General features: G+C 49.4%; 1 protein-coding gene across 2 annotated transcripts in view; it reads left to right on the forward strand.

Moving 5' to 3' along the window:
* Window positions 1-23796, forward strand: part of Crtc3 (CREB regulated transcription coactivator 3) — a 71259-nt gene that overhangs the window by 31179 nt on the left and 16284 nt on the right. For both annotated transcript variants that reach the window (XM_042670462.1, XM_042670463.1), the window contains exons 3-7: window positions 3867-3986; window positions 10161-10222; window positions 12258-12320; window positions 15579-15679; window positions 22062-22097. In XM_042670462.1, the coding sequence (XP_042526396.1) occupies window positions 3867-3986; window positions 10161-10222; window positions 12258-12320; window positions 15579-15679; window positions 22062-22097 (382 nt within the window). The remainder of the gene's footprint in view (window positions 1-3866; window positions 3987-10160; window positions 10223-12257; window positions 12321-15578; window positions 15680-22061; window positions 22098-23796) is intronic.

A 23796-nucleotide genomic window follows, 5' to 3' on the forward strand; every position in this document is an offset into this window, starting at 1 on the left:
CACTCCCCTGTTGGTTAGAAGCAACGTGGGGCTCTGCCAACCAACACTGCAGGGCAGGGCTCGTAACAACAAAGGTGTGAACTCCGGAGGCAGAGCGCGAGACCCTCGCCTCTGTCTGCCGCAGCCTCCTGCGTGTGCTGCAAGCGTCTTCTCTGATTCTGTTGGCGAGTTTCCCACTTAGTCATGAGTCTCACGTTGGTCTTCTTGTAGATGGTCTTTCAGTTTCTTTTGTGTGGCCTGGACTTATCACTTTCAAGTTTCTCAAACCGTCACCTTGTATTCTCTGTGACCAAACGAAAATCTTGGTTTTCGAATAATGTATCTTTTATATGACACTTCCTGTTTTCTCTGTTGTGTTCTATGTCTCTGACTTGAATTGTAGTGGGATCTTTTGTGGTTAGGGATAAAAGTGCACACACGTGGTAGGAGTTAAGGTAAGCAGTCCAAAGCGTCCCTGTCACTGTGTCCTCGCCACCCAGTTCGCTTCCTGCAGGCAGCCATGTGGCCATACTTCCTGTGTCGGTAGTGCTCTGGGGACAGGAGGAGCCTGACATGGAACACAGCCCGTCGCCCCACTTTCATATCCAACGAAGTAGGGAACTATGCCTATTCCTGTGCCTTACCGTTTTTATTTCATGTGTCATGCAGGTCTTTCTAGATCAGATGATAAAAAGCACCATTATCTTTTTTTTTTTTAATGAGGACACAGTCTTCTATTAGATGAATTTGCCATAATTTATTCAGCTCATTCCCTACTTAGAAACACACACATATACATGCATATATACTTAGCTGCAATGAACATTCATAGACTCTATATTAAAATAAAAAGGCCAGGTGCCGGTGGCTCACACCTGCCACCCTAGCTACTCAGGAGGCTGAGATCTGAGGATCACAGTTCCAAGCCAGCCTGGGCAGGAAAGTCTGTGAAACTCTTTATCTCCAATAAACCACCAGAAAACTGGAAGTGGCGCTGTGGCTCCAGTGGTAGAGCACTCACCTCCAGGTGAAGAGCTCAGAGACAGCGCCCAAGCCCAGAGTTCAAGATCCATAACTGACAAAAACAATATTTTTTTTTTTCAGAAGAAGCCACTCATGGGGTACACCTCTGTAAGCCCATCCCTCAGAAGGGAGGGCTGCAGAGTGGTGAGTTTGAGGCCTGGGCTACATACAAGATTCCGTCCCCATAAAAGTGCCCAGAGAAGAGGAGGAAAAGGAAGGCACCGGGGCCACAGGAGCCAGGAGCTGGTACTTTTCAAGAGAGAATAACTCATGCCGAGGGCCGTGGCCCACACTTGTAACCCCAGGCTGAGAGTTGAGGATGGTGGCTCACAGCAGGCCAGGCAGGGTTATACATTTTCTTTTCTTTTTGTGTCAGTATTGGTGTTTGAACTTAGGGCCTAGACACTGTCCCTGAGCTGCTTTTGCTCAAGACTAGCACTCTGCCACTTGAGCCACAGCCCCTTCTGTCTTTTTCTGTTTATGCGGTACTGAGGAATGGAGCCCAGGAGCTCATGCATGCTAGGCAAGTGCTCTACCTCTAAGCCATGTTCCCAGTCCAGCCTCCAGCATTTGATTAGCTTTTTACAATCATTGCTTGCTAGTTTATTTTAGCAGTTTTTTTGCTAGCTACTTTAGAGATAAGAGTCTCGTGAACTTTTCTTACTGGGCTGGCAGGCTGGGATGCTCAGATCTCAGCCTTCTGAGCAGCTAGGATTACAAGGCTGAGCCTCTGCAGCCTGGCTTATAGTGATGAATTTTTAGCAACCTCTCATTTTCTTCTTTCTTTTCTTCTTTGCCTGTCCTGGGGCTTGAACTCAAGGCCTGAGCGCTGGCTCTGAGCTGCTTTTGCTCAAGGCTAGTGCTCTTACGACTTGCCACAGCACTGTTTCCAGATTTTTCTGAGAAGTTTAGTGGACATACGAGTCTCATGGCCTTTCCTGCCCAGGTTGGCAGGAACCATGATCCTCAGATCTCAGCCTCCTGAGTAGCTAAGATTATAGGTCTGAGTCATCAGCGCCTGCCTGGCAGCAGCCTCTCCTCTTATCTGGGCCTCTGCCCTCAAGAGATGGTAATGCATTTAGAGAAACCTCATCCTGAAGGGGAACTACAGACGTTGGCCGTGTGAAACAGGAGTGGCCTGCTGGGAACCTAGTCCTTTCCCATGTCCAGAGCGTCTGGGGATGGCTGGGGGGCCATGGGTGATGCTACTGGCTGGCCCGTGGCCGTGTGAGCCCAGCAGAACTGGACACTGCCTATGTGTCACCGTGAGCAAGAAGCCAGATGGGGAAGGGTGCCCTGTGCTCTTTTAAGTAACAAACAGGATGTGAGAATGTTTTTAGCCCAATATGCCTTATTTAGAGTTACCATGTGCTATTATTTATAACAAAACATCCCACATCATTCTTCCCAGACACATTTTCTTACACTTTTCTAATTTCTTTATGAAATTATATGCCTCTTTTGTTCTGTTTTACTTATTTAATTACTTACATAATTTGTGTGTGTGTGTGTGTGTGTGTGTGTATTAGCACCCAGGCTTAAATTCAGAATCAGATATATCTAGCCTGGCTTTTTGCCTCCAATCTAGCTTTTTGCTGGTTAATTGAAGATGGAGTCTCACAAATTTTTCTGTCCTTCTGACTTTGAATCTCAACTTTCTAGCAGTAAGGATTATAGGAATGAACCATACTTGTCTTACTTGCTTAGTTAATATTTATGTATTATTTGTTATTGATCTAAGTGTCTCACCAACAGAGAGCATCTACTCAGTGTAGAACAGGAGCCAATGTGGCCCCTTGGAAACTTGAAATCTGAATTTTTCAACACTGAATCCAGTCAAAGAACTTAAAGGATGTATTATATATGTAGAGCAAATAAACTTGTCAGTTTACTCGTTCTTTTTTTTTTTTTGCCAGTCCTGGGGCTTCAACTCGGGATCTGGGCCTGTCCCTAAGCTTCTTTTTGCTCAAGGCTAGCACTCTACCACTTGAGCCACACAGCATCACTTCTGGCTTTCTCTGTTTATGTAGTACTAAGGAATCGAACCCAGGACTTCATGCATGCTAGACAAGCACTCTACCACTAAGCCACATTCCTAGCCTCCTTGTATCTTAAATACCTCTTTTTATTCTAATCCCTTTTTATTAAAAAAAAAATCTCAGGGCTGGGAAATTGGCTCAGTGGTAGAATGCTTGCCTCACATGCATGAGGTCCTGGATTCGATTCCTCAGCACCACATAAGCAGATAAAGGCAGAAGTGGCACTGTGGCTCAAGTGGTAGAACGCTAGCCTTGAGCTGAAGAGCTGAGGGACAGCACCCAGGCCCTGAGTTCAAGCCCAATAACCAACAACAACAACAACAATAAAATCACCAGACTATGTGATATACAAATTAATATTAGAGTATAGGTGTCAAGACCAAAAAAAATGCTCATCTGAGAAAAAAATACAGGCTCGGGGCTTAACAGAACTGTTAATGTTTTTATTTACTTTATTATTATTTAATTTTATGCTTCTCCAAGTCATATGTGTACATAATATTGAAAATAAAATTGTTGCTGGGCACCGGTGGCTCAAAGTCAGCCCAGCAGAAAAGTCTACGAGACTCTTATCTCCAATAAACTCCTCAGAAAAAGCCCATCTGTGCCAGCTTTCATATCACTCTTTTCGCGTTCACAGTCACACACCATCAATTATTTTTAATTTACTCTGTAATTATAAAACAGGACGCGCTGCATTGTTTTACCTCAGCTTAAGGCAGAGTGCTGCCGTGGCGCAGCCCCCGCCCTCTTCGGCTGTTACCTTGTTCTTGGGGGAGAGCGTCAGCTCCGTGATCAGAAGCCAACTCTTCTTCTTCTCCACAGCCGTCATTTCATCAAGCTGACACTGTTCGAGGGACTCGGCACCACGGGCTGGTGGAGAGGCCAGCTCGGAGCCGCTTCCACCCCCTCCACCGAAGGCCTGGGGACAAGCCAGGGCGCCCGATATCCTTTCGCTGCGGAGGGAGAGCGTGGGGTGTGAAATGTTGGGAAGGTTCTCGGGATTATCTCCTCACATTTCTCCAAGGCTTCCAAATTTCATCTTATCTGCATTGAGGCAGTAAAGATAGATGAAACATCTTCCTAGCAAGATTTAGGAAGAGCACTGTAGGTGCTCTGAGGTGCTGATGAAGTGTAATGGAACAGCAGGAAATCCAGGTGCTTTGCAAGGCCTTCCTACCATACGCTTCAGAAATTGGCAGCCAAGCCTGACGTAGAATTAAGTTAAAGGGATTCAGTCTGCCTAGCAAAAGTGAAGACAGACAGGGTTTATCTGCCTTTCAGTTGACCTGCTGACCTGCTTTTGGAACACAAAGAAGAAATCTCGTATGGTTTCCTACTTAAGAGTTTCAAACTCTGCAAATGACCACTGAAATAAAAAGCTGCTATGTTGGGCAATTCTCACGCTTGACAGCAGACTCTGTGTTGCTAAGTAGCCGTAAGTCTGCGCGGGCTCCGACACGCGGGCCTGCGGCCTCTGCTTTCACTGCTCTTCTGTGCACGCGAGCCAGGGCTGGAGGAAGGAGCGAGGCGGCGTGAGCCCCGCCAGGCTAAATTCCTGGCAGTGATGGTAGAATGGGCTTTAGAAGCCTAGAAACCAGGAAGTGGGGGAGGGCGCTCTGTTTACCAGGCACCCAACCCATGCCAGCGCTGCGCTGAGCAGTGTATGTCATGCAGTCCTCAGAACTCAGAGTCCTTTACTTTTTTAACCCCCATTTTCCCACGAGAAAGCAGCATCAAAGCAACTTGTCCAGAATTCCACCATCAGTCTGCAAGAGCCATGGCCCAGCCTGGGTCCTGCGGTCTGCCCACCCAGCTTCGGCTTCAGGGTGATGAGGACCATGGGCAAGAGACTCCAGGAGGAGCGTGGGCGCCCTGGCGGTGCTTGCCCTCCAGCTCCTTTGGGTCCTAATCTATTTGGAGGCAAGGATAATGACTCTAGAACATTCTCCCGCTGCCCCAGACACGCCACCTTCCATAAAGCACTCTGCTTTCTGGTTCTGTGGCCATCACAGAGGCTGTGAAGCGAAGGGTTCTTTGAGGAGCCTCTCTGGCTGTGGACGGTGTCATGGCAGGGTGCAGAGGTGGTGGGAGGCGGGAGGGGCAAGGCGCTTGCACAGCACGTCGTCTCATCTCCGTGGTGTGACGTCCAAGCGGAAGACTTTCTTGCTTGATTTTCAAATGCAGGAGCTAGAATGTAGCTGCATAGTAGACACTGGCCTTGCATTCCCAAGGACCAACACCACAAACACACAGAAAAAGAGATTCCTTTGCTGGGAGTACAGTGCTGTAGTCAAAGCCTTGGGTTCCATCCCTAGTGAGACACACACACACACACACACACACACACACACACACACACTTTTTTAATAACAGTTCTGAGCCAGACACTGGTAGCTCATGCATGTAATCTTAGCTACTCAGGAGTCTGAGATCTGAGGATCATGGTTCAAAGCCAGCCTAGGCAGGAAAGTCCGTGACTCTTATCTCCAATAAACCACTAGAAAACCGGAAGTGGCGCTGTGGCTCAAGCAATAGAGCACTAGCCTTGAGCTGAAGAGCTGAGGGACAGCACCTAGGCCGAGTTCAGGCCCCACAACCAACCAAAAAAATAAAATAAATTCTGGGGCTGGGAAGGTAGCTCAATGGTAGAGTGCTTGCCTAGCATGCATGAAGTCCTGGGTTCAATTCCTCAGGACGATATAAACAGAAAAAGCCAGAAGTGGTGCTGTGGCTCAAGTGGTAGAGTGCTAGTCTTGATCAAAAGAAGCTCAGGGGCAGTGCCTAGGCTCTGAGTTGAAGCCCCAGGAGTTGCAAAAAAAATTCTAGGCTGGGAGCATGGCTCAAGTGGTAGAAGGCTTGTCTGTCATGTGCAACGTCATAGGTTCAGATTCTGGGACTGTTTCCCCTGCCCCCCAAAAAATTCCAGGGCCAGCCTGAGCTCCATAGTCAGATCCTTGTCTCAAAAACCAGACAGAAAAGAAAGTAAAAAAAGAACCAATAGAATATATCTTATTTTCACAGTTTCCTCTTTTTGGACATTTTATTGCACATATATGACTACCTCAGATACTTTTTGAAGCAATATAGTTTAAATACGTAAATACATATGCAGCTTCATTAACCAAAGGAATAGAATATGAAGGAATTGAAGAAAAGAGAAAGGGGAGAGTCACTGGAAATAATTTGTGAAATACCTACTGGTAGCCAGATGCCGCTTTATAAACTTGACCGTTGACGTACTTCAGCCCTTGTCCTCAGGCCGATGGAGTCTGTGGAACAGCAGCTCAGCCGGCAGGCCGCCACCACACAGTGTGGCAGAGCTGCAGGCGCCAGTGAGCTGGGAGGGACAGCTGGGCCAGGCCTGAGGAGAGGAGGAGGCCTGGAGGGAAGAAGAAATGAGAGTTACTCAGCAGGTATTTATGGCGTCCCTTTCCTGTGCCAGGCGCTGTCCTAGACTTGGGACCAAGTGAAGGGTGAGAGGTAGCACCCACTGTCCGGAGCTTAGAGTCTCAGCAAAGAGCAAAAGACAGTTAAGAAAAGTGGTTTGAGCATGTGTAAGAGAGCAAGCGCGGGAAAGGCATGTCTCCCAGAGAGAAGGGCCGTGCAGAGGCCCAGAGAGGAGACAGCGTTGTGCGCTTTTTAGGTGCCTGGTCTGAGTCGTCTGGTGAGAGTTGTCAGCGCCTAAGGGTAGGAGAAGCAAAAACCAAACCAACACTGTTTCTTCCGTTTACCAGAGCAACAGCTGACTGACCAATCGTGAGCAGCTCTCTGTGGTCTCCTGCTAAGCCCCTAACTGGGTTCCTGGGCCTGGACAGCGGCTGATGCAAAGCACGTTCTGTAGCCTAGGAGTGCCCACCAATGACGCAGTGACCGTGCTCCTAGTCAGAGCCTGAGCGAGAGGGTTGGACATGGAAGGCGTGAATTTATCCAGACCCAGGAGGGACAGGACTGAGACCTTTCCTTTCGTGGTGTACACCCTATTGGTTATAAAAGAATTTGCTTAAAATTGATGTGTTCAGAATTCTCTTACTTAGTTATTTCTTGGCCTGGATGTTATTTTAGGATGGGCAGACTGGCTTAGAGAAGGGTTCGGCCCAGGGTCACAGTGATCACAAAATGAGCATTGTTCTACAAGCACTCGGCCTCCTCCCACAGTGGGCAGCCACAGGCTCAGCCCTGGCACAGGGATTCCTTCTGCAGTAGGCAGCCGGAGCGCAGAAAGGGCCAGGACAGGGGCTGTGTGTGGTCGGCGTGCATTGCTCCCACAGGCAGAAACCAAGCACTGCCACAGCTGGCCCCACAAGCACGGGCGGGGGGGGGGGGGGAGGCCTGTGGGGGCTGTCCTAGCTCCTCAGCCAGGACAGGGGAGAGGCCTGGCAGGGGAGGGCAGAGCAGGCACTCACACAGCTTTTAGTAGCTCCTGCGCCTTCAGTAGTTCTTGTTCCTTCTGGAGGGCAGCAGACACAGTATCCCAAACACCATCTTGTTCAGTTTCTGAGCTATTTCTATACATGGACAGAAAATGAAGTATTTTCCCAGACCTGTGAAAAAGAAGGGGACACTCTTAGAGAGGACACCATCTTACAGAAGAGATCTGGTTTTTGAAAGGAACTAAACCAATATTTAGGAAGTTTCCTAAGGGAATTGAGTGTTTGCTAGCACCAACAGCCCTATAGATAGTAAGCTCGAAGGCACCGTGCTGTCTGCTGCTTCTTGGAGGATTTCTGCAATGAAACTTTTTTTTTTTTTTTTTTTACAGTACTGGAACCTGATCTCAGCGCCTTGCTAGACAAGAGCTCTACTTAGTTGAACCATGCTTTCGGCCCCTTTTTCCACTGCTTATCTTTGAGGTAGGGCTTTGCTTTACGCCAAGGCCAGCCTCGGCTGCGAGCCTCCTACCTGCTTCCCTTTTGGAGGAGCATGTTGCTCAGGTGCTGGCCAGTGTGCTTCCCGGGCCCCCTGGCTGGGAGAGCAGGCACACGCCACTGGTCCTGGCCACTGTTTAACATGGAGTCTCAGGAAGCCTGGAAGCACAGTGCTCCACCCCACCTCTAAAGTAGTTGAGATTACAGGGCAGAACTAGAAACACCTACCTGTAGCCCAGGATTTCCAAAACATGTGATCACAGAAATTCACAGGATACCCATATCTCAAGAGTCAAAGAGGCACGGTCTTCAGACTTTAAAGGGAAAACGCTCTGAAAATTCGACACAAGCAACCTATTTGCTTTGGAAACAAGTGTAAATACTTAGGTCCTATTCATGCCTTCCAGCTCTACTTTAAGATGTATTCTAGAGGGACACAGAGGTTACATGCAAGAGAAAGTAGAGTGACAGTAAAAACAGGGCTTAGGAATTAGGAAGGCACCAAATCGTGACCAGTTTTGTGCATGAAATCTGACCCTGGGATCCAGGCAGCTGGTTTCCATTAAGCAGGGGCGTCTTTACCAGCCAGCTGCATAGAAGGTCACAGGCTGCCCATAACCTGTTCCTGGGCAGAACACAGAGTTCCAGAATGGAGGAGAAAATGGACAGACGGGCTCCCTCCTGAAGGGGCTTCCACATCTCTGCCTGGTGTGCCTGGTGTGAAGATAGCCAAGGAAAGAGCCCTGCTCGCCCCTCTGCCGAGTCACACAAAGGGGCGGAACTTGCTTTGAGCATCTCTGGTTCGGTAACTTCACACACTGCCAACAGATACCCTGTCATCAACAGGAAGAAGAGCTGCCCCCCCCCCTTCCTCCCGAGGGGAGGGGAAGCTGCTCCTCTAGGTTCCTCAGGTCTCCGTTGGGATTCTCTTGTTGAGGGATTGAGTTTCCTTTACTGACCATGGGGATTTAGGAGGGGAAGGACAGACAGCTGGAGAGCAGACAGCTCTTTGCAGACAGCTGTGCTGTGCTGTGCTGTGAATGAGCCAATAAAGTTTGATTGTGTTTTTCAGGCTGAGGAGGGCCCTTGGAGACTTTTTAGTGGAGAATAAAATGACTAAAAATGACTTAGAAAGTCCTATGGGAGCCCGGAGCAATGGCCTATAATCCCAACTCTTTGGGAGGCAGAAATGGAGAGAATCAAAGTTTGGGACCAGCTCAGGCAAGACCCTATCTTACTCAACAAGCCAAGCATGGTGGTGAGCACCTGCCTTTCCAGCTACATGACAGGCACAGGCATAGATCGTGGCCCAAGGCTGAATCTAGACAAAACCAAGACCCTACCTGAAAAATAACAGAAGGTAACTGGGGCCATAGCTCAAATAGTAGAGTACTATCAGGCATACGGCTCAGAGTTCAAAATCCAGTACTGCGAACAGAAGACGGTCCCGCAGGTGCAAATAAGTGAATGCCGACAGCTGAGCTGCGCAGGGGTGTGGCGTACCGCTCCTCCTCCGCCCTGCTCCCGGCACGGCAGACTTGGTGAGACCTTGACACACCACAGGCTCTGGGCTGAACTGAGGCCCTGTGCAGGCTAGCTAAGCACTGCCGCCGAAAGACGTCCCCGGTGCTTTCTTCTAAGATTTGGAGACTGGGACTCACTAAGTTGTCAAGTCAGACTTCAAACCTGCAGTCCTCTCACTTCAGCCCCCAAGGAAAAGTGAACTGAATTGGCTGTGTCACGGGAAGTGAGTTTCTGGTGTCTGGTGCTGCTTCTCTGTCGACTTCATAGGCAGACACGCTTTCTCCATCAGGAGCCGCTCAGACTCCAATAGCCTGGACTTGTCACCTCGTTAGGGACACTCTCCTTCCTTGATCTTATTTGGGTCATGAGCCCATCCCTGAACCAAGCATTATTAATGGGGGCAACGTAGCATGACTGGAAATAACTGGGCCTGAGCCCGTACCCTGGGTCAGGCCCTTCCGCAGAGGATGGGGCCAGGTTAGGGTGAAGTGGAGGCAGTCCTTGAAAACAAAAGCTACTGGACAGGCAGTAGAAGAAAAAAAAAGGCACAGCCACATGAATCACGGGAGGAAGACGGGTTGGATGATGGGGGTGGGGGTGGGGCGTAGCATGTTCTAGAGGCACTGAGAAGAGGAAGACTGCCAGTACAGATACAACAGTAAGAGCCAATCTCTGCATCTGCTTCAACCTCCCATTCACCATATCTTTCCTTTACTAAAGTTTCTACTTGGATGGTAGTGCATCTGGAGCCGGTTACTCCTCCCAGGCTCTGGATGAGAGCTGGCCAAGGTAAGCAAGCTTCACTGAGAACTGGAGAAGATTATTTTCTTTAGGTGATTTCACTTGATCTGCCTTGAGTATTAATTAACATAAAATAGAATCTTGTTTTATACTTACATCTTTGCATGCATAATCATGGACTTATATGTAAGTATACAACTAAATTGATTAATTCTAGGGGGCTGGGAAGGTGGCTCAGTGGTAGAGTGCTTGCCTTGCATGCATGAGGCCCTGGGTTCGATTCCTCAGCCCCACATAAGCAGAGAAAGCCGGAAGTGGGGCTGAGGCTCAAGTGGTAGAGCTCTAGCCTTGAGCTGAAGAGCTGAGGGATAGTGTTCAGGCCCCACGACTGACAAAAAATAAACAAGTAAATAAATAAATAAGTAATTCTAGGTCTTCATACTTTAAATAGAACCCATATGAAAACTATTAGACTAGAATTTTTGTTGTTTTTATTTGGTGCCAATCCTGGGGCTTGAACTCAGGGCCTGTGTGCTGTTCCTGAGCTTTTTTCCTCAAGGCTAGCACTCTACCACTTGAGCCACAGTTTCACTTATGGCTTTTTTTGGGTGCTTAATTCACAATAAGAGTGTCCAACAGACTTACCTGCTCAGTCTGGCTTTGGACCACAGTCCTCCAGTCTGAGCCTCCTGAGTAGCTGGGATTATAGACATGAGCCAATGCCCAACTGTAAATAAGTTTCTTTTCTTAGGCTGCATTAGTAAGTTCCTGAAAAGAATGAGCGACTCCTAAAAATGATCATTTGTGCAATATTTGATTTAGGATCCTAATATTTTTGTCTCCAGCCTAGACAGAGTGATGGATTATAAAAGTAACTGAAAAGCCACAGCGTCTGTTGTATGGATCATTCAGATCTCCAAGTCAGATGGAGGAGACATTGGAAATGGGCATGTCAAAAAGAAGTTAGTGGGGCTGGGAATGTGGCTCAGTGGTAGAGTGCTGGCCTAGCATGCCTGAAGCCCTGGGTTTGATTCCTCAGTACCAGATAAGCAGAAAAAGCCAGAAGTGCCAGGTACCAGTGGCTATTATAATAACCAGTGGCTATATTATAATCCTAATTACTCAGGAGACTAAGATGTGAGGATCTTGGTTCAAAGCCAGCCCAGGCAAGAAAGTCCATGAGACCCTTATCTCCCATGAACCATCAGAAAACCGGAAGTGGTTTGGCTCAAGTGGTAGAGTGCTAGCCTTGAGCTGAAGAGTTGAGGGACAGCGCCCAGGCCCAGAGTTCAAGCCCCACAACCAAAAAAAGAAAGAAAAGAAAAGCTCAAGGACAGTGACCAGGCCCAGAGTTCAAGCCCCAGGACTGGCAAAAAAAAAGAAAGTAGGGGCTTTTGCTCCTTCTGTTCTCCAGGCCAGTATCAGTTACTTAGCACAGAATATACTATGGATTATTTTCTTTCTGAGAAAGAAAAGGAAGATGGAAACGAACAGTGGCCTAATCAACTATCCTCCTGTATTCTCAGATTCGAATCTGCAGAATAAATAATCCAAGATTTCATTTTGAGTGCGAAAAGGTGGCTCTCAAAACTGATAATTAGTCTTATCTATGTCCAAGAAAAAGTGTCTTATGCTTTCTAGAGCAGTAATGAATATTTCTACAGTCTGGGTAACCATTCTGTCCCCCTCCATGGCCATCCGCATCTGAGTGGCAGCGTGCCCCCCAAGCCCACACCCAGTTAGTGACAGCAGCAGGCAGTAAGGGCTTTCTGCCCGGGCTTGATCTGACCGATCTGAGATGCCCATTCGTCTCTATGTTAGCCCTGTATGTGTCCAGCCAGCTAATCCTGTCCCATGAGTTTGGAGAAGTTGCCCTGGAGTCCAAGCTCCCAGGCGCTGAGAGATCACTCAGTCCAGCCTTGTTTCACCCCAGTGAGAAAATGAGCAAAACGGGGCGGCATGGGCATGCGAGCTCCCCCGGGCTCTGCAGTCACTGAGCACAGGAGCCGCTCTCAGACCTGCCGTGGCCCTCCTTCCCGCATGTGGATTGAATCTCTCTCCCTTTCATGTCCTGCTTTTCAAGGCAGCAGCCTCCTTGGAAAGAAGAAAAACACCCTGGACTCAGGCTGACGTCGGCACTTAACAGGTACCGGGCTGTTCCTTTCCTAAAAGATTTTTAAGACTGGGGCACCCATTCCCTGGCTTCCCAGCGTGTTTGTTGACATCCATTGTGTTTGTATGAAGCGGTTTTTGTTGTGAGGAGGACAGCACGCAGGAGCGCCTCAGCCTTCTTACCTGAACGGCGGGGCTAGTGTGCCTCTCATGGGGTAGCTGACCTGAGAAGCAGAGCGCTCGCAGGCATCAGAGGGCCCACACTCCCGGCGCGAGTGCCACCCGCCACTTCTTCAGTCCTGACGGTGCTCCACACCAGCCAGTACCATGATGTCAGTCATGGGGCTTGAACTCTGGGCCTGGGCACTGTCCCTCAGCTCTTCAGCTCCAGGCGAGTGCTCTACGGCTTGAGCCACAGTGCCACTTCTGGTTTTCGAGTGGTTTATTGGATATAGAGTCCCAAGGACTTTTCCTGCCCGGGCTGGCTTTGAACCGCAATCCTGAGATCTCAGCCTCCAGAGTAGTGAGGATTACAGGTGTGAGCCACCAGCGCTCAGCATGCCATGATATTTTAAGAGGTGGAATAACTTGCTCAAGGGCCCTTAAGTTAGTATGTGAAGGCATTAGGACTTTAAAAAAGTAAAACAAGCCCAGGCTTGGTGGCATGTCTGTAATGTCAGTACTGGGGAAGCTGAGGCAGGGATCATGGGTTACATGATGGGACTCTGTCTCACCAACAAAGCCGTGCTAATACTGCGCAGAGGAAGGAGGTTGTAAGAGTCCTCGCGCCCGTCTCAAGCTGTCGTTCAGGCTTCGCTGGCATCCTGCTAGTCTCACTTCTTTGCCCCTCAGCTTGTACCCCACTCCTTGGCCACATCTCCCACAGTACAAGCTTGTGAGAACCTTAAAAAAAAATAACCACAAATATGCACCAGAGGCTCACAGCTGTAATCCTAACTACAAAGGAGGCTCCTGTGCTCAGTTCAAAGCCAGCCCAGGAAGGAAAGTATGTGAGAGTCTACAGTTAACCACCATAAAAGCTGGAAGTGGAGCTATGTCTCGAGTGGTAGAGCACCAACCTTGAGTGAAAAGCTAAGGGACAGCTTGGCACTGGTGGCTCACACCTGTCATCCTAGCTACTCAGGAGGCTGAGATCTGAGGATTATGGTTCAAAGGCAGCCTGGGCAGGAAAGGCCATGAAACTCTTAATCTCCAATAAACCACCAAAAAAACAGAAGTGGCACTGTGGTTCAAGTGGTAGAGTGCTCACCTGGAGCTGAAGAGCTGAGGGACAGCGCCCAGGCCAAGAGTTCAAGCCTCATGACCAACCAAAAAAGCTAAGGGACAGTGCCCAGGCCTTGAGTTCAAGCCTCAGTACGGGCACCAAAAAATATAACTGCAATGTCATTATTACATGGCACAAAATTAACAGCAGTTCCTTAACATGACCCAATAGTCTGCATTCACATTTTTTCCAATCGATTGACGTTCTCTTGAGTTTCTGGAGAAGAGCTGGCAGTGACGGGCTCCTCTGCTTCCAGGGCTTTGCTCTTCCTGCGGCCGTGTCCAGCTCTTCCCTTGGCCGCTTCTCTCTGAGACCTTACAGCTTACGTCACCTGAGCTGTTCAGCTGGGAAGTGTTCTAGGCCTACTTGAACTTACTAACCTGCCCTTCTTAGTGGTTCTGATGTTTGAGCTCTGCTTCCCACTGCTGGTCTCCCCCGCTAATGCTGACCACCCACAGTCCTGCTGTTTCACTATTTTTGAGGTAAGGTCTTGCTTCTTGCTAGCCCACGCCTGGACCACAGTCTGCCTATTTTAGGCCTCTAGTTGTTTCTGAGATGACAGGTGTGCATCAGCATGCTCAGCTCTCCCTCCTTTGCGATGGAGTCTCACAGACTTCTCCGTCTGGGCTGGCTGAAACTGCATTCCTCCCAGTCTTAACCTCCCACGGAGCTTGGGATGACAGTTGTGTACCACTGCACCCAGCTGTGTGTTGAGAATGTGTCTCTTGAACTTTTTTGCCCTCAGACTGCTAACCTCCCACTCCCTGCTTCTCATGTAGCTAGGATTGGAGGGTTATGGGTATGATTGCTGTCAGCTGCCTCACATGCTTTTTTTTTTTTTTTTTGGTTGGTCACGGGCCTTGAACTCTGAGCCTGGGCACTGTCCAGGCCTGGGCGCTGTCCCTCAGCTCTTCAGCTCAAGGCTAGCACTCTGCCACTTGAGCCACAGCACCACTTTCAGATTTTTCTGCTTCTGTGGTCCTGAGAATCGAACCCAGGGCCTCACGCATGCAAGGCAAGTGCTCTACCACTGAGCCACCTTCCCAGCCAATCACATGCCATTTTTATGACAGTTTGATCCTTAAATGACATAGATAAATGTCTTCCTGGAGCTGAGGCTGTTGAGAAACTAGAACTAGCTGGGAGAGTTTGAGAAATTTGCTACTGATCAGTGCTTCTCAAACTTCTTGTGTTAGGACTGCTTGACATTCTTAAAAAAAAAACTTCAAAACCCTCAAAGAGCATTTCTTTATGTGAGTATACCTATTGACATTCATCTGTTGATATTAGAAATCAAGTTCAGAGATGGGTCCAGTGGCTTACCCTGACAGACCCTGCTATTTGGGAGCCAGAGATTGGTCAAAAAGTTAGTAAGCTCTCATTTTAACAGCCAGGCATGGTGGTATACATCATTCATCCCAACTACATAAGAGTCATAGTTAAGAGAATCAAAATCCTGGCGCTAGCTAGGCTCTGGTAGCTCATGCCTGTAGTCCTAGCTACTCAGGAGGCTGAGATCTGAGGATTGCGATTCAAAGGCAGCCCAGGCAAGAAAGTCTATGAGACTCTTATCTCCAATGAACCACCAGAAAACCAGAAATGGTGCTATGGCTCAAAGTGGTAGAGTGCTAGCCTTGAGCAAAAGAGCTTGGAGACAGCACCCAGGCCAGAGCTCAAGTTCCATGACCAACAACAACAACAAAAATCCTGGCCCCTTGGCAAAAAGTGCAAGATCCTATCTCAAAACTAATGAAAGCAAAAGGTACTAGGGAGCATGGCCCAAGTGGTAGAGGCCCTGCCTAGCAAGTACAGAACTCTACATTCAGACTCTAAAATCTCTTGGCTGTAGCTGTCACTGACAGAAGGCACTGCAGGCAGGTCTGCCCCTTATTCCATGGATGATTGTAGGTTAACATTCCTACCTTCTTTCCTGTTGGAAGTACTCCACAATGAGTACTGATTTCACTAAGGAACAATGGATTTTCACTGGACTCTCTCCCTCCTCAGGACCAATTCTGACTCTGCTCTTCACACGAGTGCTCTGAGCACCAAGCCCCAGGACCCCTACGGAGGAGGGGGCCAGTCCACCTGGCCTGCCCCGTACATGGGTAAGACCCAGGCCCCTGCTAACAGCTTCCTCTTTCTCCCTCTGCCCAGCGGGGAGGGGGCACCCAGAGAAAAAAGCTCATGTGATGCATGCACTTCCGGTTTGGGGTCTGCTGGCACGGAGCTTCTGCAGCAAGGAAGGTGGGTGAGCCTCTTCCGGCACAAATGCTCCTCTCCCTGAGGGCAAAGTCTCCCTCTGTGGGTGGGCGGGCCTCCCCTCGAGTTCCTTCCCCACGGCATTCGCCTGGGTGCTGGTGGCCCTTCACATGGACGTTTACAGTGGCCTGACTGTATTCCCAGCCGGATAGCTTCCCATCCAGTCCAACCTCGGGCTTTCCGAGGGTCTCTTTGGTGTGGATAAGGAAGGGCTTGGTCCGTGGGCCTGGGCATGTGTTATCACTGCACTGCACCATGCAGCCGGTGCCCACGGTGGTCCACAGCACTGGCGTGGGGCCTCCGTGGAGCAGAGCTGGGCAGGATGAGGTAGAGGGACAGAGGAGGAGAGAGCCCCGCTGCTCCCTACTTTTCCGTTTTGCTGCTCAGTTGAGAGCAGGAGTGGGTGGGGCAGACGCATGTCCTCTGGTGCCGTCTGTGCCCATGGTGACCCATGGTGACCCATGGTGAACGGTCTGCTCATGAAAGCCTTCAGGAGGCCTGCCTGGAGGAGGAGTCTCCCTGCCCAGGGTGGACTCCCATAGCTCCCAGGTCTTTCCCAGCCCCCCAGGTTATCACGTGCCCCTTAGGATCCTGTCCACCACTGCCTCTGTCAAGTCCTCCCTGACCTACCCCGCCGTCCTCTGGATCCCTGAGCCTCGGCTCCTGTCTGCCTTTTCTAGTGCCTCCATGACCTTCCTCCCCCCCCCCCCCCCCCACACACACCATTCTAGCCCCAGCTCTCCTCCATGCAGGGGCTGAAGCTCCTGCAGCGCTTCCCTGCATCTTTGCAAACATGCTTCTCTCCGCTGCTCTGCCTCTGAGGGTCCTGTTCTCACTAGCGCCGCCACAGTGCGGCCACAGCAGGGCCTGCGCCGAGGCCGAGCAGAGCCAGCGGCAGTGGCTCCGGTGGACGGAGCTCCAAGAACCTTGGGAGCTGACCTCCGACCCGCCCTGGCCAAGCTGACTCAGACACAGCTCCCAACACACGCAGGCCGGGTCTGAGAGGAGCAGTAGAGACAAGTCATCTTTGGCCAGACACCGGCCTTTCTGGCTTTTTCTATTTCTTTTTCTTGCTTTTTGGCCTACGCAAAGGCTAGTTGTTCCTTCCAGAGACGCGCTTCCCATCTTCCTTCCTTAGGTGGCTGCTGTGTGTGGCTGTCACTGCAGTCCAGGGAAGAGTCTGTTCATTCCCACCATGTCGCCCGCTTGGGTGGGGACAGCGCCCAGGGTTCGTTTCCTCACGGGGGAGTAGAGGACAGAGCTGGCGGGACTACTGAACTTAGCCTTGGGTCACGGATCCGGTGTGAGGGCGGTCAGTCAGGAGAGGCGTGAACCAAGGCTGAACTCGCAGCCGCTGTCACCAGCGCAGCGCTCCTGCCCGAGAGCCAGGCCGCTGGCCGTGGGTCCTGAGCACCTGCGCCTCCGCCTCCGCCTCGCACTGTCTCTGTCTCGGCAGGCTGCAAGAGGGGGCTTAGGGAACTCAGGGAAGTGCTGCAGGCTTGTGTGCGGGGAGAAGAAAGTCATTAAAGAAAGATTGCCGAATGAGGCAATCACCCAAAGGCTGACGTCGCCGCCTCTGACGGCTCTGACGGGAGCCGCGAGACTGTGGGTGTGAGGATGAGTTAACAGTGCAGCAGGGCTCGGCTGTGAGAGGGATGTCAGGAGCGAGCTTCCTGCGGGTGGGCAGGCGGGAGGGAGGGAGGGAGGGAGGGAGGGAGGGCAGGAGGGCAGGCCGGCCCGGCTCAGACATCTGGACCACGCCTGCTCCCGCTAGTATCACCGAACTCAGAAACACGTCCAAATAAGGGTGTGTTTACACGGGAAAGCCAGTGTGTTTAAATGTTGTTCCAGTCTCCAAGGATGGGAATTATTTCTGGGGAGCCAGAGTTGCTGGTAGGAGCTATTTTAAATTGTTTTATATATTTTCCCCTGTACTCCATTAAAGTTCTTTTTTTATTTTCCATTTTCTTTCCTTTTGGATTTTAAAAATATCAACTAGCTTCACAAAAAGGTATTTCTTTTTATAGGACCAACCAAATAAAGATTTTAAAGTGATGGGAAAATATAATTGAAGCCGGAACGAGGCTGTGTAGTGGGCGCGGCAGTAAGCCTTCCTTTCCTGGGATTCTTTCTGAGTGTGGTGAGGAGCTGGGGCCAGGCTCCATGAGTGTAAACTGATACATTCGTGAACAGAGTTGGGTGGGTTTTTTTTTTTGCTTTTTTGTTTTTGGTCCGTCTTGGGGCTTGAACTCTGGGCCTGGGTGCTGTCCCTAAGTTCCTCAGCTCAAAGCTAGCGCTCTACCACTTGAGCCACAGCTCCACTTCCGGCTTTTTCTGCGTATGTAGTGCTGAGGAATGGAACCCAGGGCCTCAGGCATGCAAGGCAAGCGCTCTACCACTGAGCCACCTTCCCAGCGTCATGAACAGAGTTCTGTCCCCAGAAAATAAAGCCATTAACTTAATACACATGTCTAGTCATTTTCATAATGGTTATTGAATTGCATGACAATTGGGCGTAAATGATAAGCCACTATAAATGACAGAAATAAGCATTTATCCAACCAACAAGACTTTTATGATTTAGCCCTTTTGTGAAGAGCTGTGCCAACCATTTCCCTCACGGCCTGTGCAGCTGACTCGCCGGTTTGCACACGTGCAGTGTGGTAGGCTCAAGGCCTTTTTGTGACACCTGGCCTGCTCGCAGGTAGTGCTGTCTCCTTATAGGGGCTGACGCTGCCCCCGCCCTCAGGGCGGTTAGGGGAAGGGCAGAGATTGCGCCTTGTCTTTACACCTACATGGTAGGTGCTACTACTGATATTTTGCCCTTTGGGGAATGGGACGTGCTTTCTACTGCAGTGACCTTTCAGCCGGCAGTAAGATTTAACCTTCAGCATTCAGGCCAATGCTGGAGGTGCAGATGACCCTGTTGCTGACTCTGATGCCTGGCACAGCGTCTTGGGCCTACAGAAGGCCAAAGGCACGCTGCCGGGACGGTTGGCAGACCCAGTTAGAAAGGCTGCATTTCTGAAGGGGTGTGCTAGGATACTTGGATTGAGGATCTCCCCTTCAGTCAGTTGCCGATGGTTCACCCGTAATCCTACCTACTCTGGAGGCTAAAGTCTGAAGATCAAGGTTCAAAGCCAACCCAGGCAAAATGGTCCTCAAGATTCTTCAATGATTGGGGGGGGGGGGGGGAGTGGAGCTGGACCAGAGTGTGGCTCAAGCGGTAGCCACAAGTGCCAGCCACGAGCAAAAAGCCAAGCGAGAGAGTATCTACTCCTCGCCTTCTCCACTCCAAGTCAAGAGCACACCGAGAGCTGCTTTAGATGTCCAGGCATGGGGCCTTCTAGAAGGAGCATGGTCTCTGATGCACTTAGTTAAGTCAGCCTTTGGTGACGAGGCTGCGCAGTTTCCTGAAACAGATGTGGCCTTGGTCTTCCATGTCCTGTCCCTGAGGGGCTGGTGCGAATTAATTTTCTCCATTTCTAAATATCCAGTCACAACTTGTTCCTTTTTATTTATAGCTGTGTCCTCTGGTATTTTTTTATCTAGTAGTAAAAGATCCAAGCTTGACTGTTTTGATGATAAGCTATTTGGTTACTGCTGCTACCATCCTCTGGCCACTTTAGTATATGAAATGCCTGAGAGTTGCATTTACTCCTCGCCCCTGCCCCTCACCCACACGAGAGACGCTGTCCAGGCCTTGTGTCCCCTGCAGAGTCTCATGTCTGCCTCCTGTTTTCTGTCCTCGCTACCAGTGCCCTCCTTTGTTCTTGCGTGACCTGTTGTGTTGTTTTCCATCTGGCACTTCTGCCTGGATGCTGCCTCCAGGTCTAGTCCATCTCTCTCTGCAAAACGGTGTCTCCAGAAGCTGCTCACCCCAGCCTTCCATTCTGCTCCTCATCCAGACCACTGGCAGGTGCTTTTGGTATGGCCTGTCTGCCACACCTCCCAGCTTTGGCCTACAGCCCGACTGTTAGTTGTATTTCCTGGCCCTGCCAGACATACCCTCCTCTTCCCTCCTCTCTTCCTCCCCTGCCCTCCTCTGTCCTTGTACTTCACCTCCTGGACTTGCATGGGGGCCTTCCCTCCCATGTCTCAATCCCTCCCAGTGCCACTGCAGACTTGTGAGGGACTTGGGCATTTGGAAGACTCATGCCTGAAACCAGCAGTGTAATCCAACATGGTTAGTGGAGCTGCTGGGAGGGCTGCATGAGATCATGGCATGAAGTGCTGGTGGTGTGGTCATCTTCCCAGTGTCCAGAGTCTGCCTTCCGCTCCGGCATGACACGGAGGGCAGCCCTGCGGGCTGGGAGGCTGCTGGCCTCTTGGGAGGCTCATGATGTAGCCCTCAGGTGACTCTTCAGTGTGACATGCAAGGCAGCCCTATGGGCAACTCCCTGGGAGTCTGCTGGCCGCCTCTTGGGCTCATGATGTAGCCCTCAGGTGACTCTTCAGAGACTGCCTGAGTCATGAAACCTCGTGGTGACACAGTGCTGCAACCTACCATAGTAGATTACTGCCTGCATAAAAGTGTTCTATTTTTAATAGGATAATCATGTGTTAGTAATCAGAACGGTCAGGTTCTTGCCCTTTCCCTGTAGGCCAAAAGCTGAGTGAGAAGCTTCTCTTCCTCTGCTCCTCATGGTACTGACCGCAGAGCCTTTTAATACCATGTAAGATCACGACTAAGCACGCCTGAGCGTGGTCTAAGTTTCTAAAAAGAGTGGGCCAAGGACTGTCTCCCACAGCAGATCGTTAGAGGCGTCAATTCTTTGTTTCTAACATCTTCTGACTCATCTTTGAGGCCCAGTCAAAGGAACCTGCATTGTGCCCTGCTTGCCTAGAGGTCTTCTTGTGCACTGAAGTAAAGTTTCAGTCATTGCCTTAGATCCTCTCTGCGAGCCTAGGAGAAACAGTCTCTGTGACTGTGCTTCATTTATGACTTCTTAGTATTGTCTATGCCCGTACGTACCACTAACATGTTCTACCTTCTACCTGCCATCCGGAATTGCCGGCTTCCTACCTGCAGTCTATATCACTGACAGCTCCCCACCCACCCACCAGCGCTGATGCAGGAACATATTTGCTGAATGAGTGGTTGTTAAATGTTTTATGTAAGTTCTATAGACCAGTCAGAGTCACTTAAAGCTTGACCTTATCCAGAAACTTATCTCAACTGTAAATGTGCTACAATTAAAGACTTAGATTTAAATTTTTGTCCTGATTCAGTGCGGAAGACTCACTGGGTGTAGTTGACGGCTGTGGGGAGATGGGGAGCTGTTACGTTCTTAGCCCGATTTTCCGGTTCTAGCTCAGCCGCATAGCAAGTGCTGTACTTGGTCATCTGCAGCACACTTTGTGGGTTCAGTCTTCTAAGTTCATCCAAAAATTATTCTAAGACATATTCTTTTTAAAAAAACTTTGTGAGTAGTTTTCACATGCACCCTTAAAACTTAGATTCCAGATGCATTTTCTTTAAGTGACTTGACTGTAATTGAAATTTGTGTAATCACATCCATCACGGAGCTTTGGCTTGTCCTTTGCACACTCATAGTAAGTGTGAGCAGTGGCACAGACTCAGTTACCTTCCCTCCCCCAGGGCAAAGGATTCAAAAGACAGATTCAAGATCCACATTTTGGGGGCTGGAAAGGCGACTTAGTGGTAGAGTGCTCGCCTAGCGTGCATGAAGCCCTGGATTCAATTCCTCAGTACCACATACACAGAAAAAGCTGGAAGTGATACTGTGGCTCAAGTGGTAAAATGGTAGCCTTGAGCAACCGCTCAGGGACAGAGCTCAGGCCCTGAGTTCAAGCCCCAGGACTGGCAAAAAAAAAGAGGGAAAAAAAAAGAAAAAAAGATTTGTGACTTGAATAGAGGCTCATGCTCAAGCTTTGGGGGAAAAAAAGGAAAAAGGAAAAAAAAAGGTGAAGGCTGTTCTTTCAGAACAGAGTGGAGTCAGTAAGAAAACCCAAGGCAAGTCTGGGAGGGTGCCCCTGCTTCCTGACCCTCTGAAAATGCACAACTGAGACCATTCTAAAGGAAAGTAGAAAGGCAGCAACCACAGACTCATAATAGCCACATTTGTGTTCAGCATAAATGCCGACGCACCTTCAGTGAACTGGGATGTGTCAAAATTGCTTTAACCCTTAAAATTGCATTTCACATCAGCAAGAGTGAGTGAAAACGAAGGCCGCTCATGGAAGTGTTCTCTTCTTCCTCACCAGGTTTCTGTGATGGAGAGCGAGATGGCGCTGGGGAAGGTATGGCTTGGGTTCACTTCCTGTGCTTCCTGTGGTGATGGGCTGCTGCTCGTGCGGGCGGGGCCTCTGTCCACAAAGGCTGATTGCAGGGCCTTTCAGAGATGCTCTGAAAAGTTAAGGCTACTCACGATTAAAGCCATGAAAAAGGAAATGTGTGACTAGATGACAAAGACCCCTTGTGACCCAGGCTCCACAGTCTTGCAGCCATATTGCAGAAGAGCAGAAGTTGAAACCACATGACAATATGAATACATCAGTCATTTAAGCATTTAGTACAATGTCTTTCTCTCCTCCTGCTTAGAAAGTCTTAGTGAGTCAGTAATTAAATAAACAGTGCAAGGAAAATACAAAACTTTCCTTTTGCAAAATGAAATGATTGATACATTTTATAGAAGATGCTGAATTCCATAAAGCCAATTAGAATAATATTGGAGATCTATCAAAATGACAAGGCTTTGACAAATGAGGGTATAACAGTGCATTTATTCAGTACCAGACATCATTTTGTTTTTCCTTAATCTTTGTAAGATGAAATTTAATTTTCATAATCTGAAATGGAAGAGCTAAATTAGGTTTCCGTGACAGACAAGACTCTGGAGGAATATGATAAGTGACTTTCTTGCATAGTCACACAATTCTCTGTGATTGTCCTGCACATTTCTCTTCTGAACAAGCCAATTTTGGCATTAAAATCAGAAAAGTTGAAACAGGTCAGTGCCAGTGGCTCATGCCTGTAATCCTAACTTCAGAAGGCTGATACCGGAGGATTGTGGTTCAAAACCAGCCTGGGCAAGAAAGTCCAGGAGACTCATCTCCAAATAACCACCAAAAGGCTGGAAGTAGACCTGTGGCTCAAGTGGTAGAGCATTAGCTTTGAGCCAAAAAGCTCTAGACAGCACCGAAGGCCCCGAGTTCCAGCTCCAGAACCAGGAAAGAAAAAAGTTGAGGGCTGGGAAGGTGGCTCAGTGGTAGAGCGCTTGCCTTGCATACATGAGGCCCTGGGTTCGATTCCTCAGCACCACATAAGCAAAAAGAAAAAAGCCGGAAGTAGCGCTGTGGCTCAGGTGGTAGAGCGCTAGCCTTGAGCTGAAGAGCTGAGGGACAGCGCCCAGGCCCAGAGTTCAGGCCCCATGACCGGACCCAAAAAAACAAAAACAAAACAAAAAATAATAATAATAAAAATAAATGAACATCCATTAGGACAGAAATAAGGAAACAGCTTCAAGGTCATTTCCATTCTCCCAATAAATTCTTTAGAGAATTCCCACAAGCCAGGCACCGGTGGCTCACACCTGTCATCCTAGCTACTCAGAAGGTTGAGATCTGAGGATCGCGGTTCAGAGCTAGCCTGGGCAGGAAAGGCCATGAGACCAATAAACCACCAGAAAACCAGAAGTGGCGCTGTGGTTCAAAGTAGTAGAGCTCTTGCCTTAAGCTGAAGAGCTGAGGGACAGCGCCCAGGCCCAGAGTTCAAGCTCCATGACCAAAAGCAAAACAAAATCCCAACAAACCTGTGTATGAACAGAAACTAAAGACAATGAACTCAAAACAGTTCCTGTCTGGCAGTGGAGCCTGTTTCGGCCGCTCTGCTGTAGCCACCTCTTGACAAGTGGCAGTAAGCCACCATGGCACCAACCTTCCAGAACACCTTTCTATTCTTGCTCGCCTGTTTTTTCCTCCAGATTTTGGAAGCGGCTGC

The sequence above is a fragment of the Dipodomys spectabilis genome, unplaced genomic scaffold, assembly GCF_019054845.1.
Source record: "Dipodomys spectabilis isolate Male_0828 unplaced genomic scaffold, ASM1905484v1 ptg000552l, whole genome shotgun sequence".
Classification (NCBI taxonomy): Eukaryota; Metazoa; Chordata; class Mammalia; order Rodentia; family Heteromyidae; genus Dipodomys; species Dipodomys spectabilis.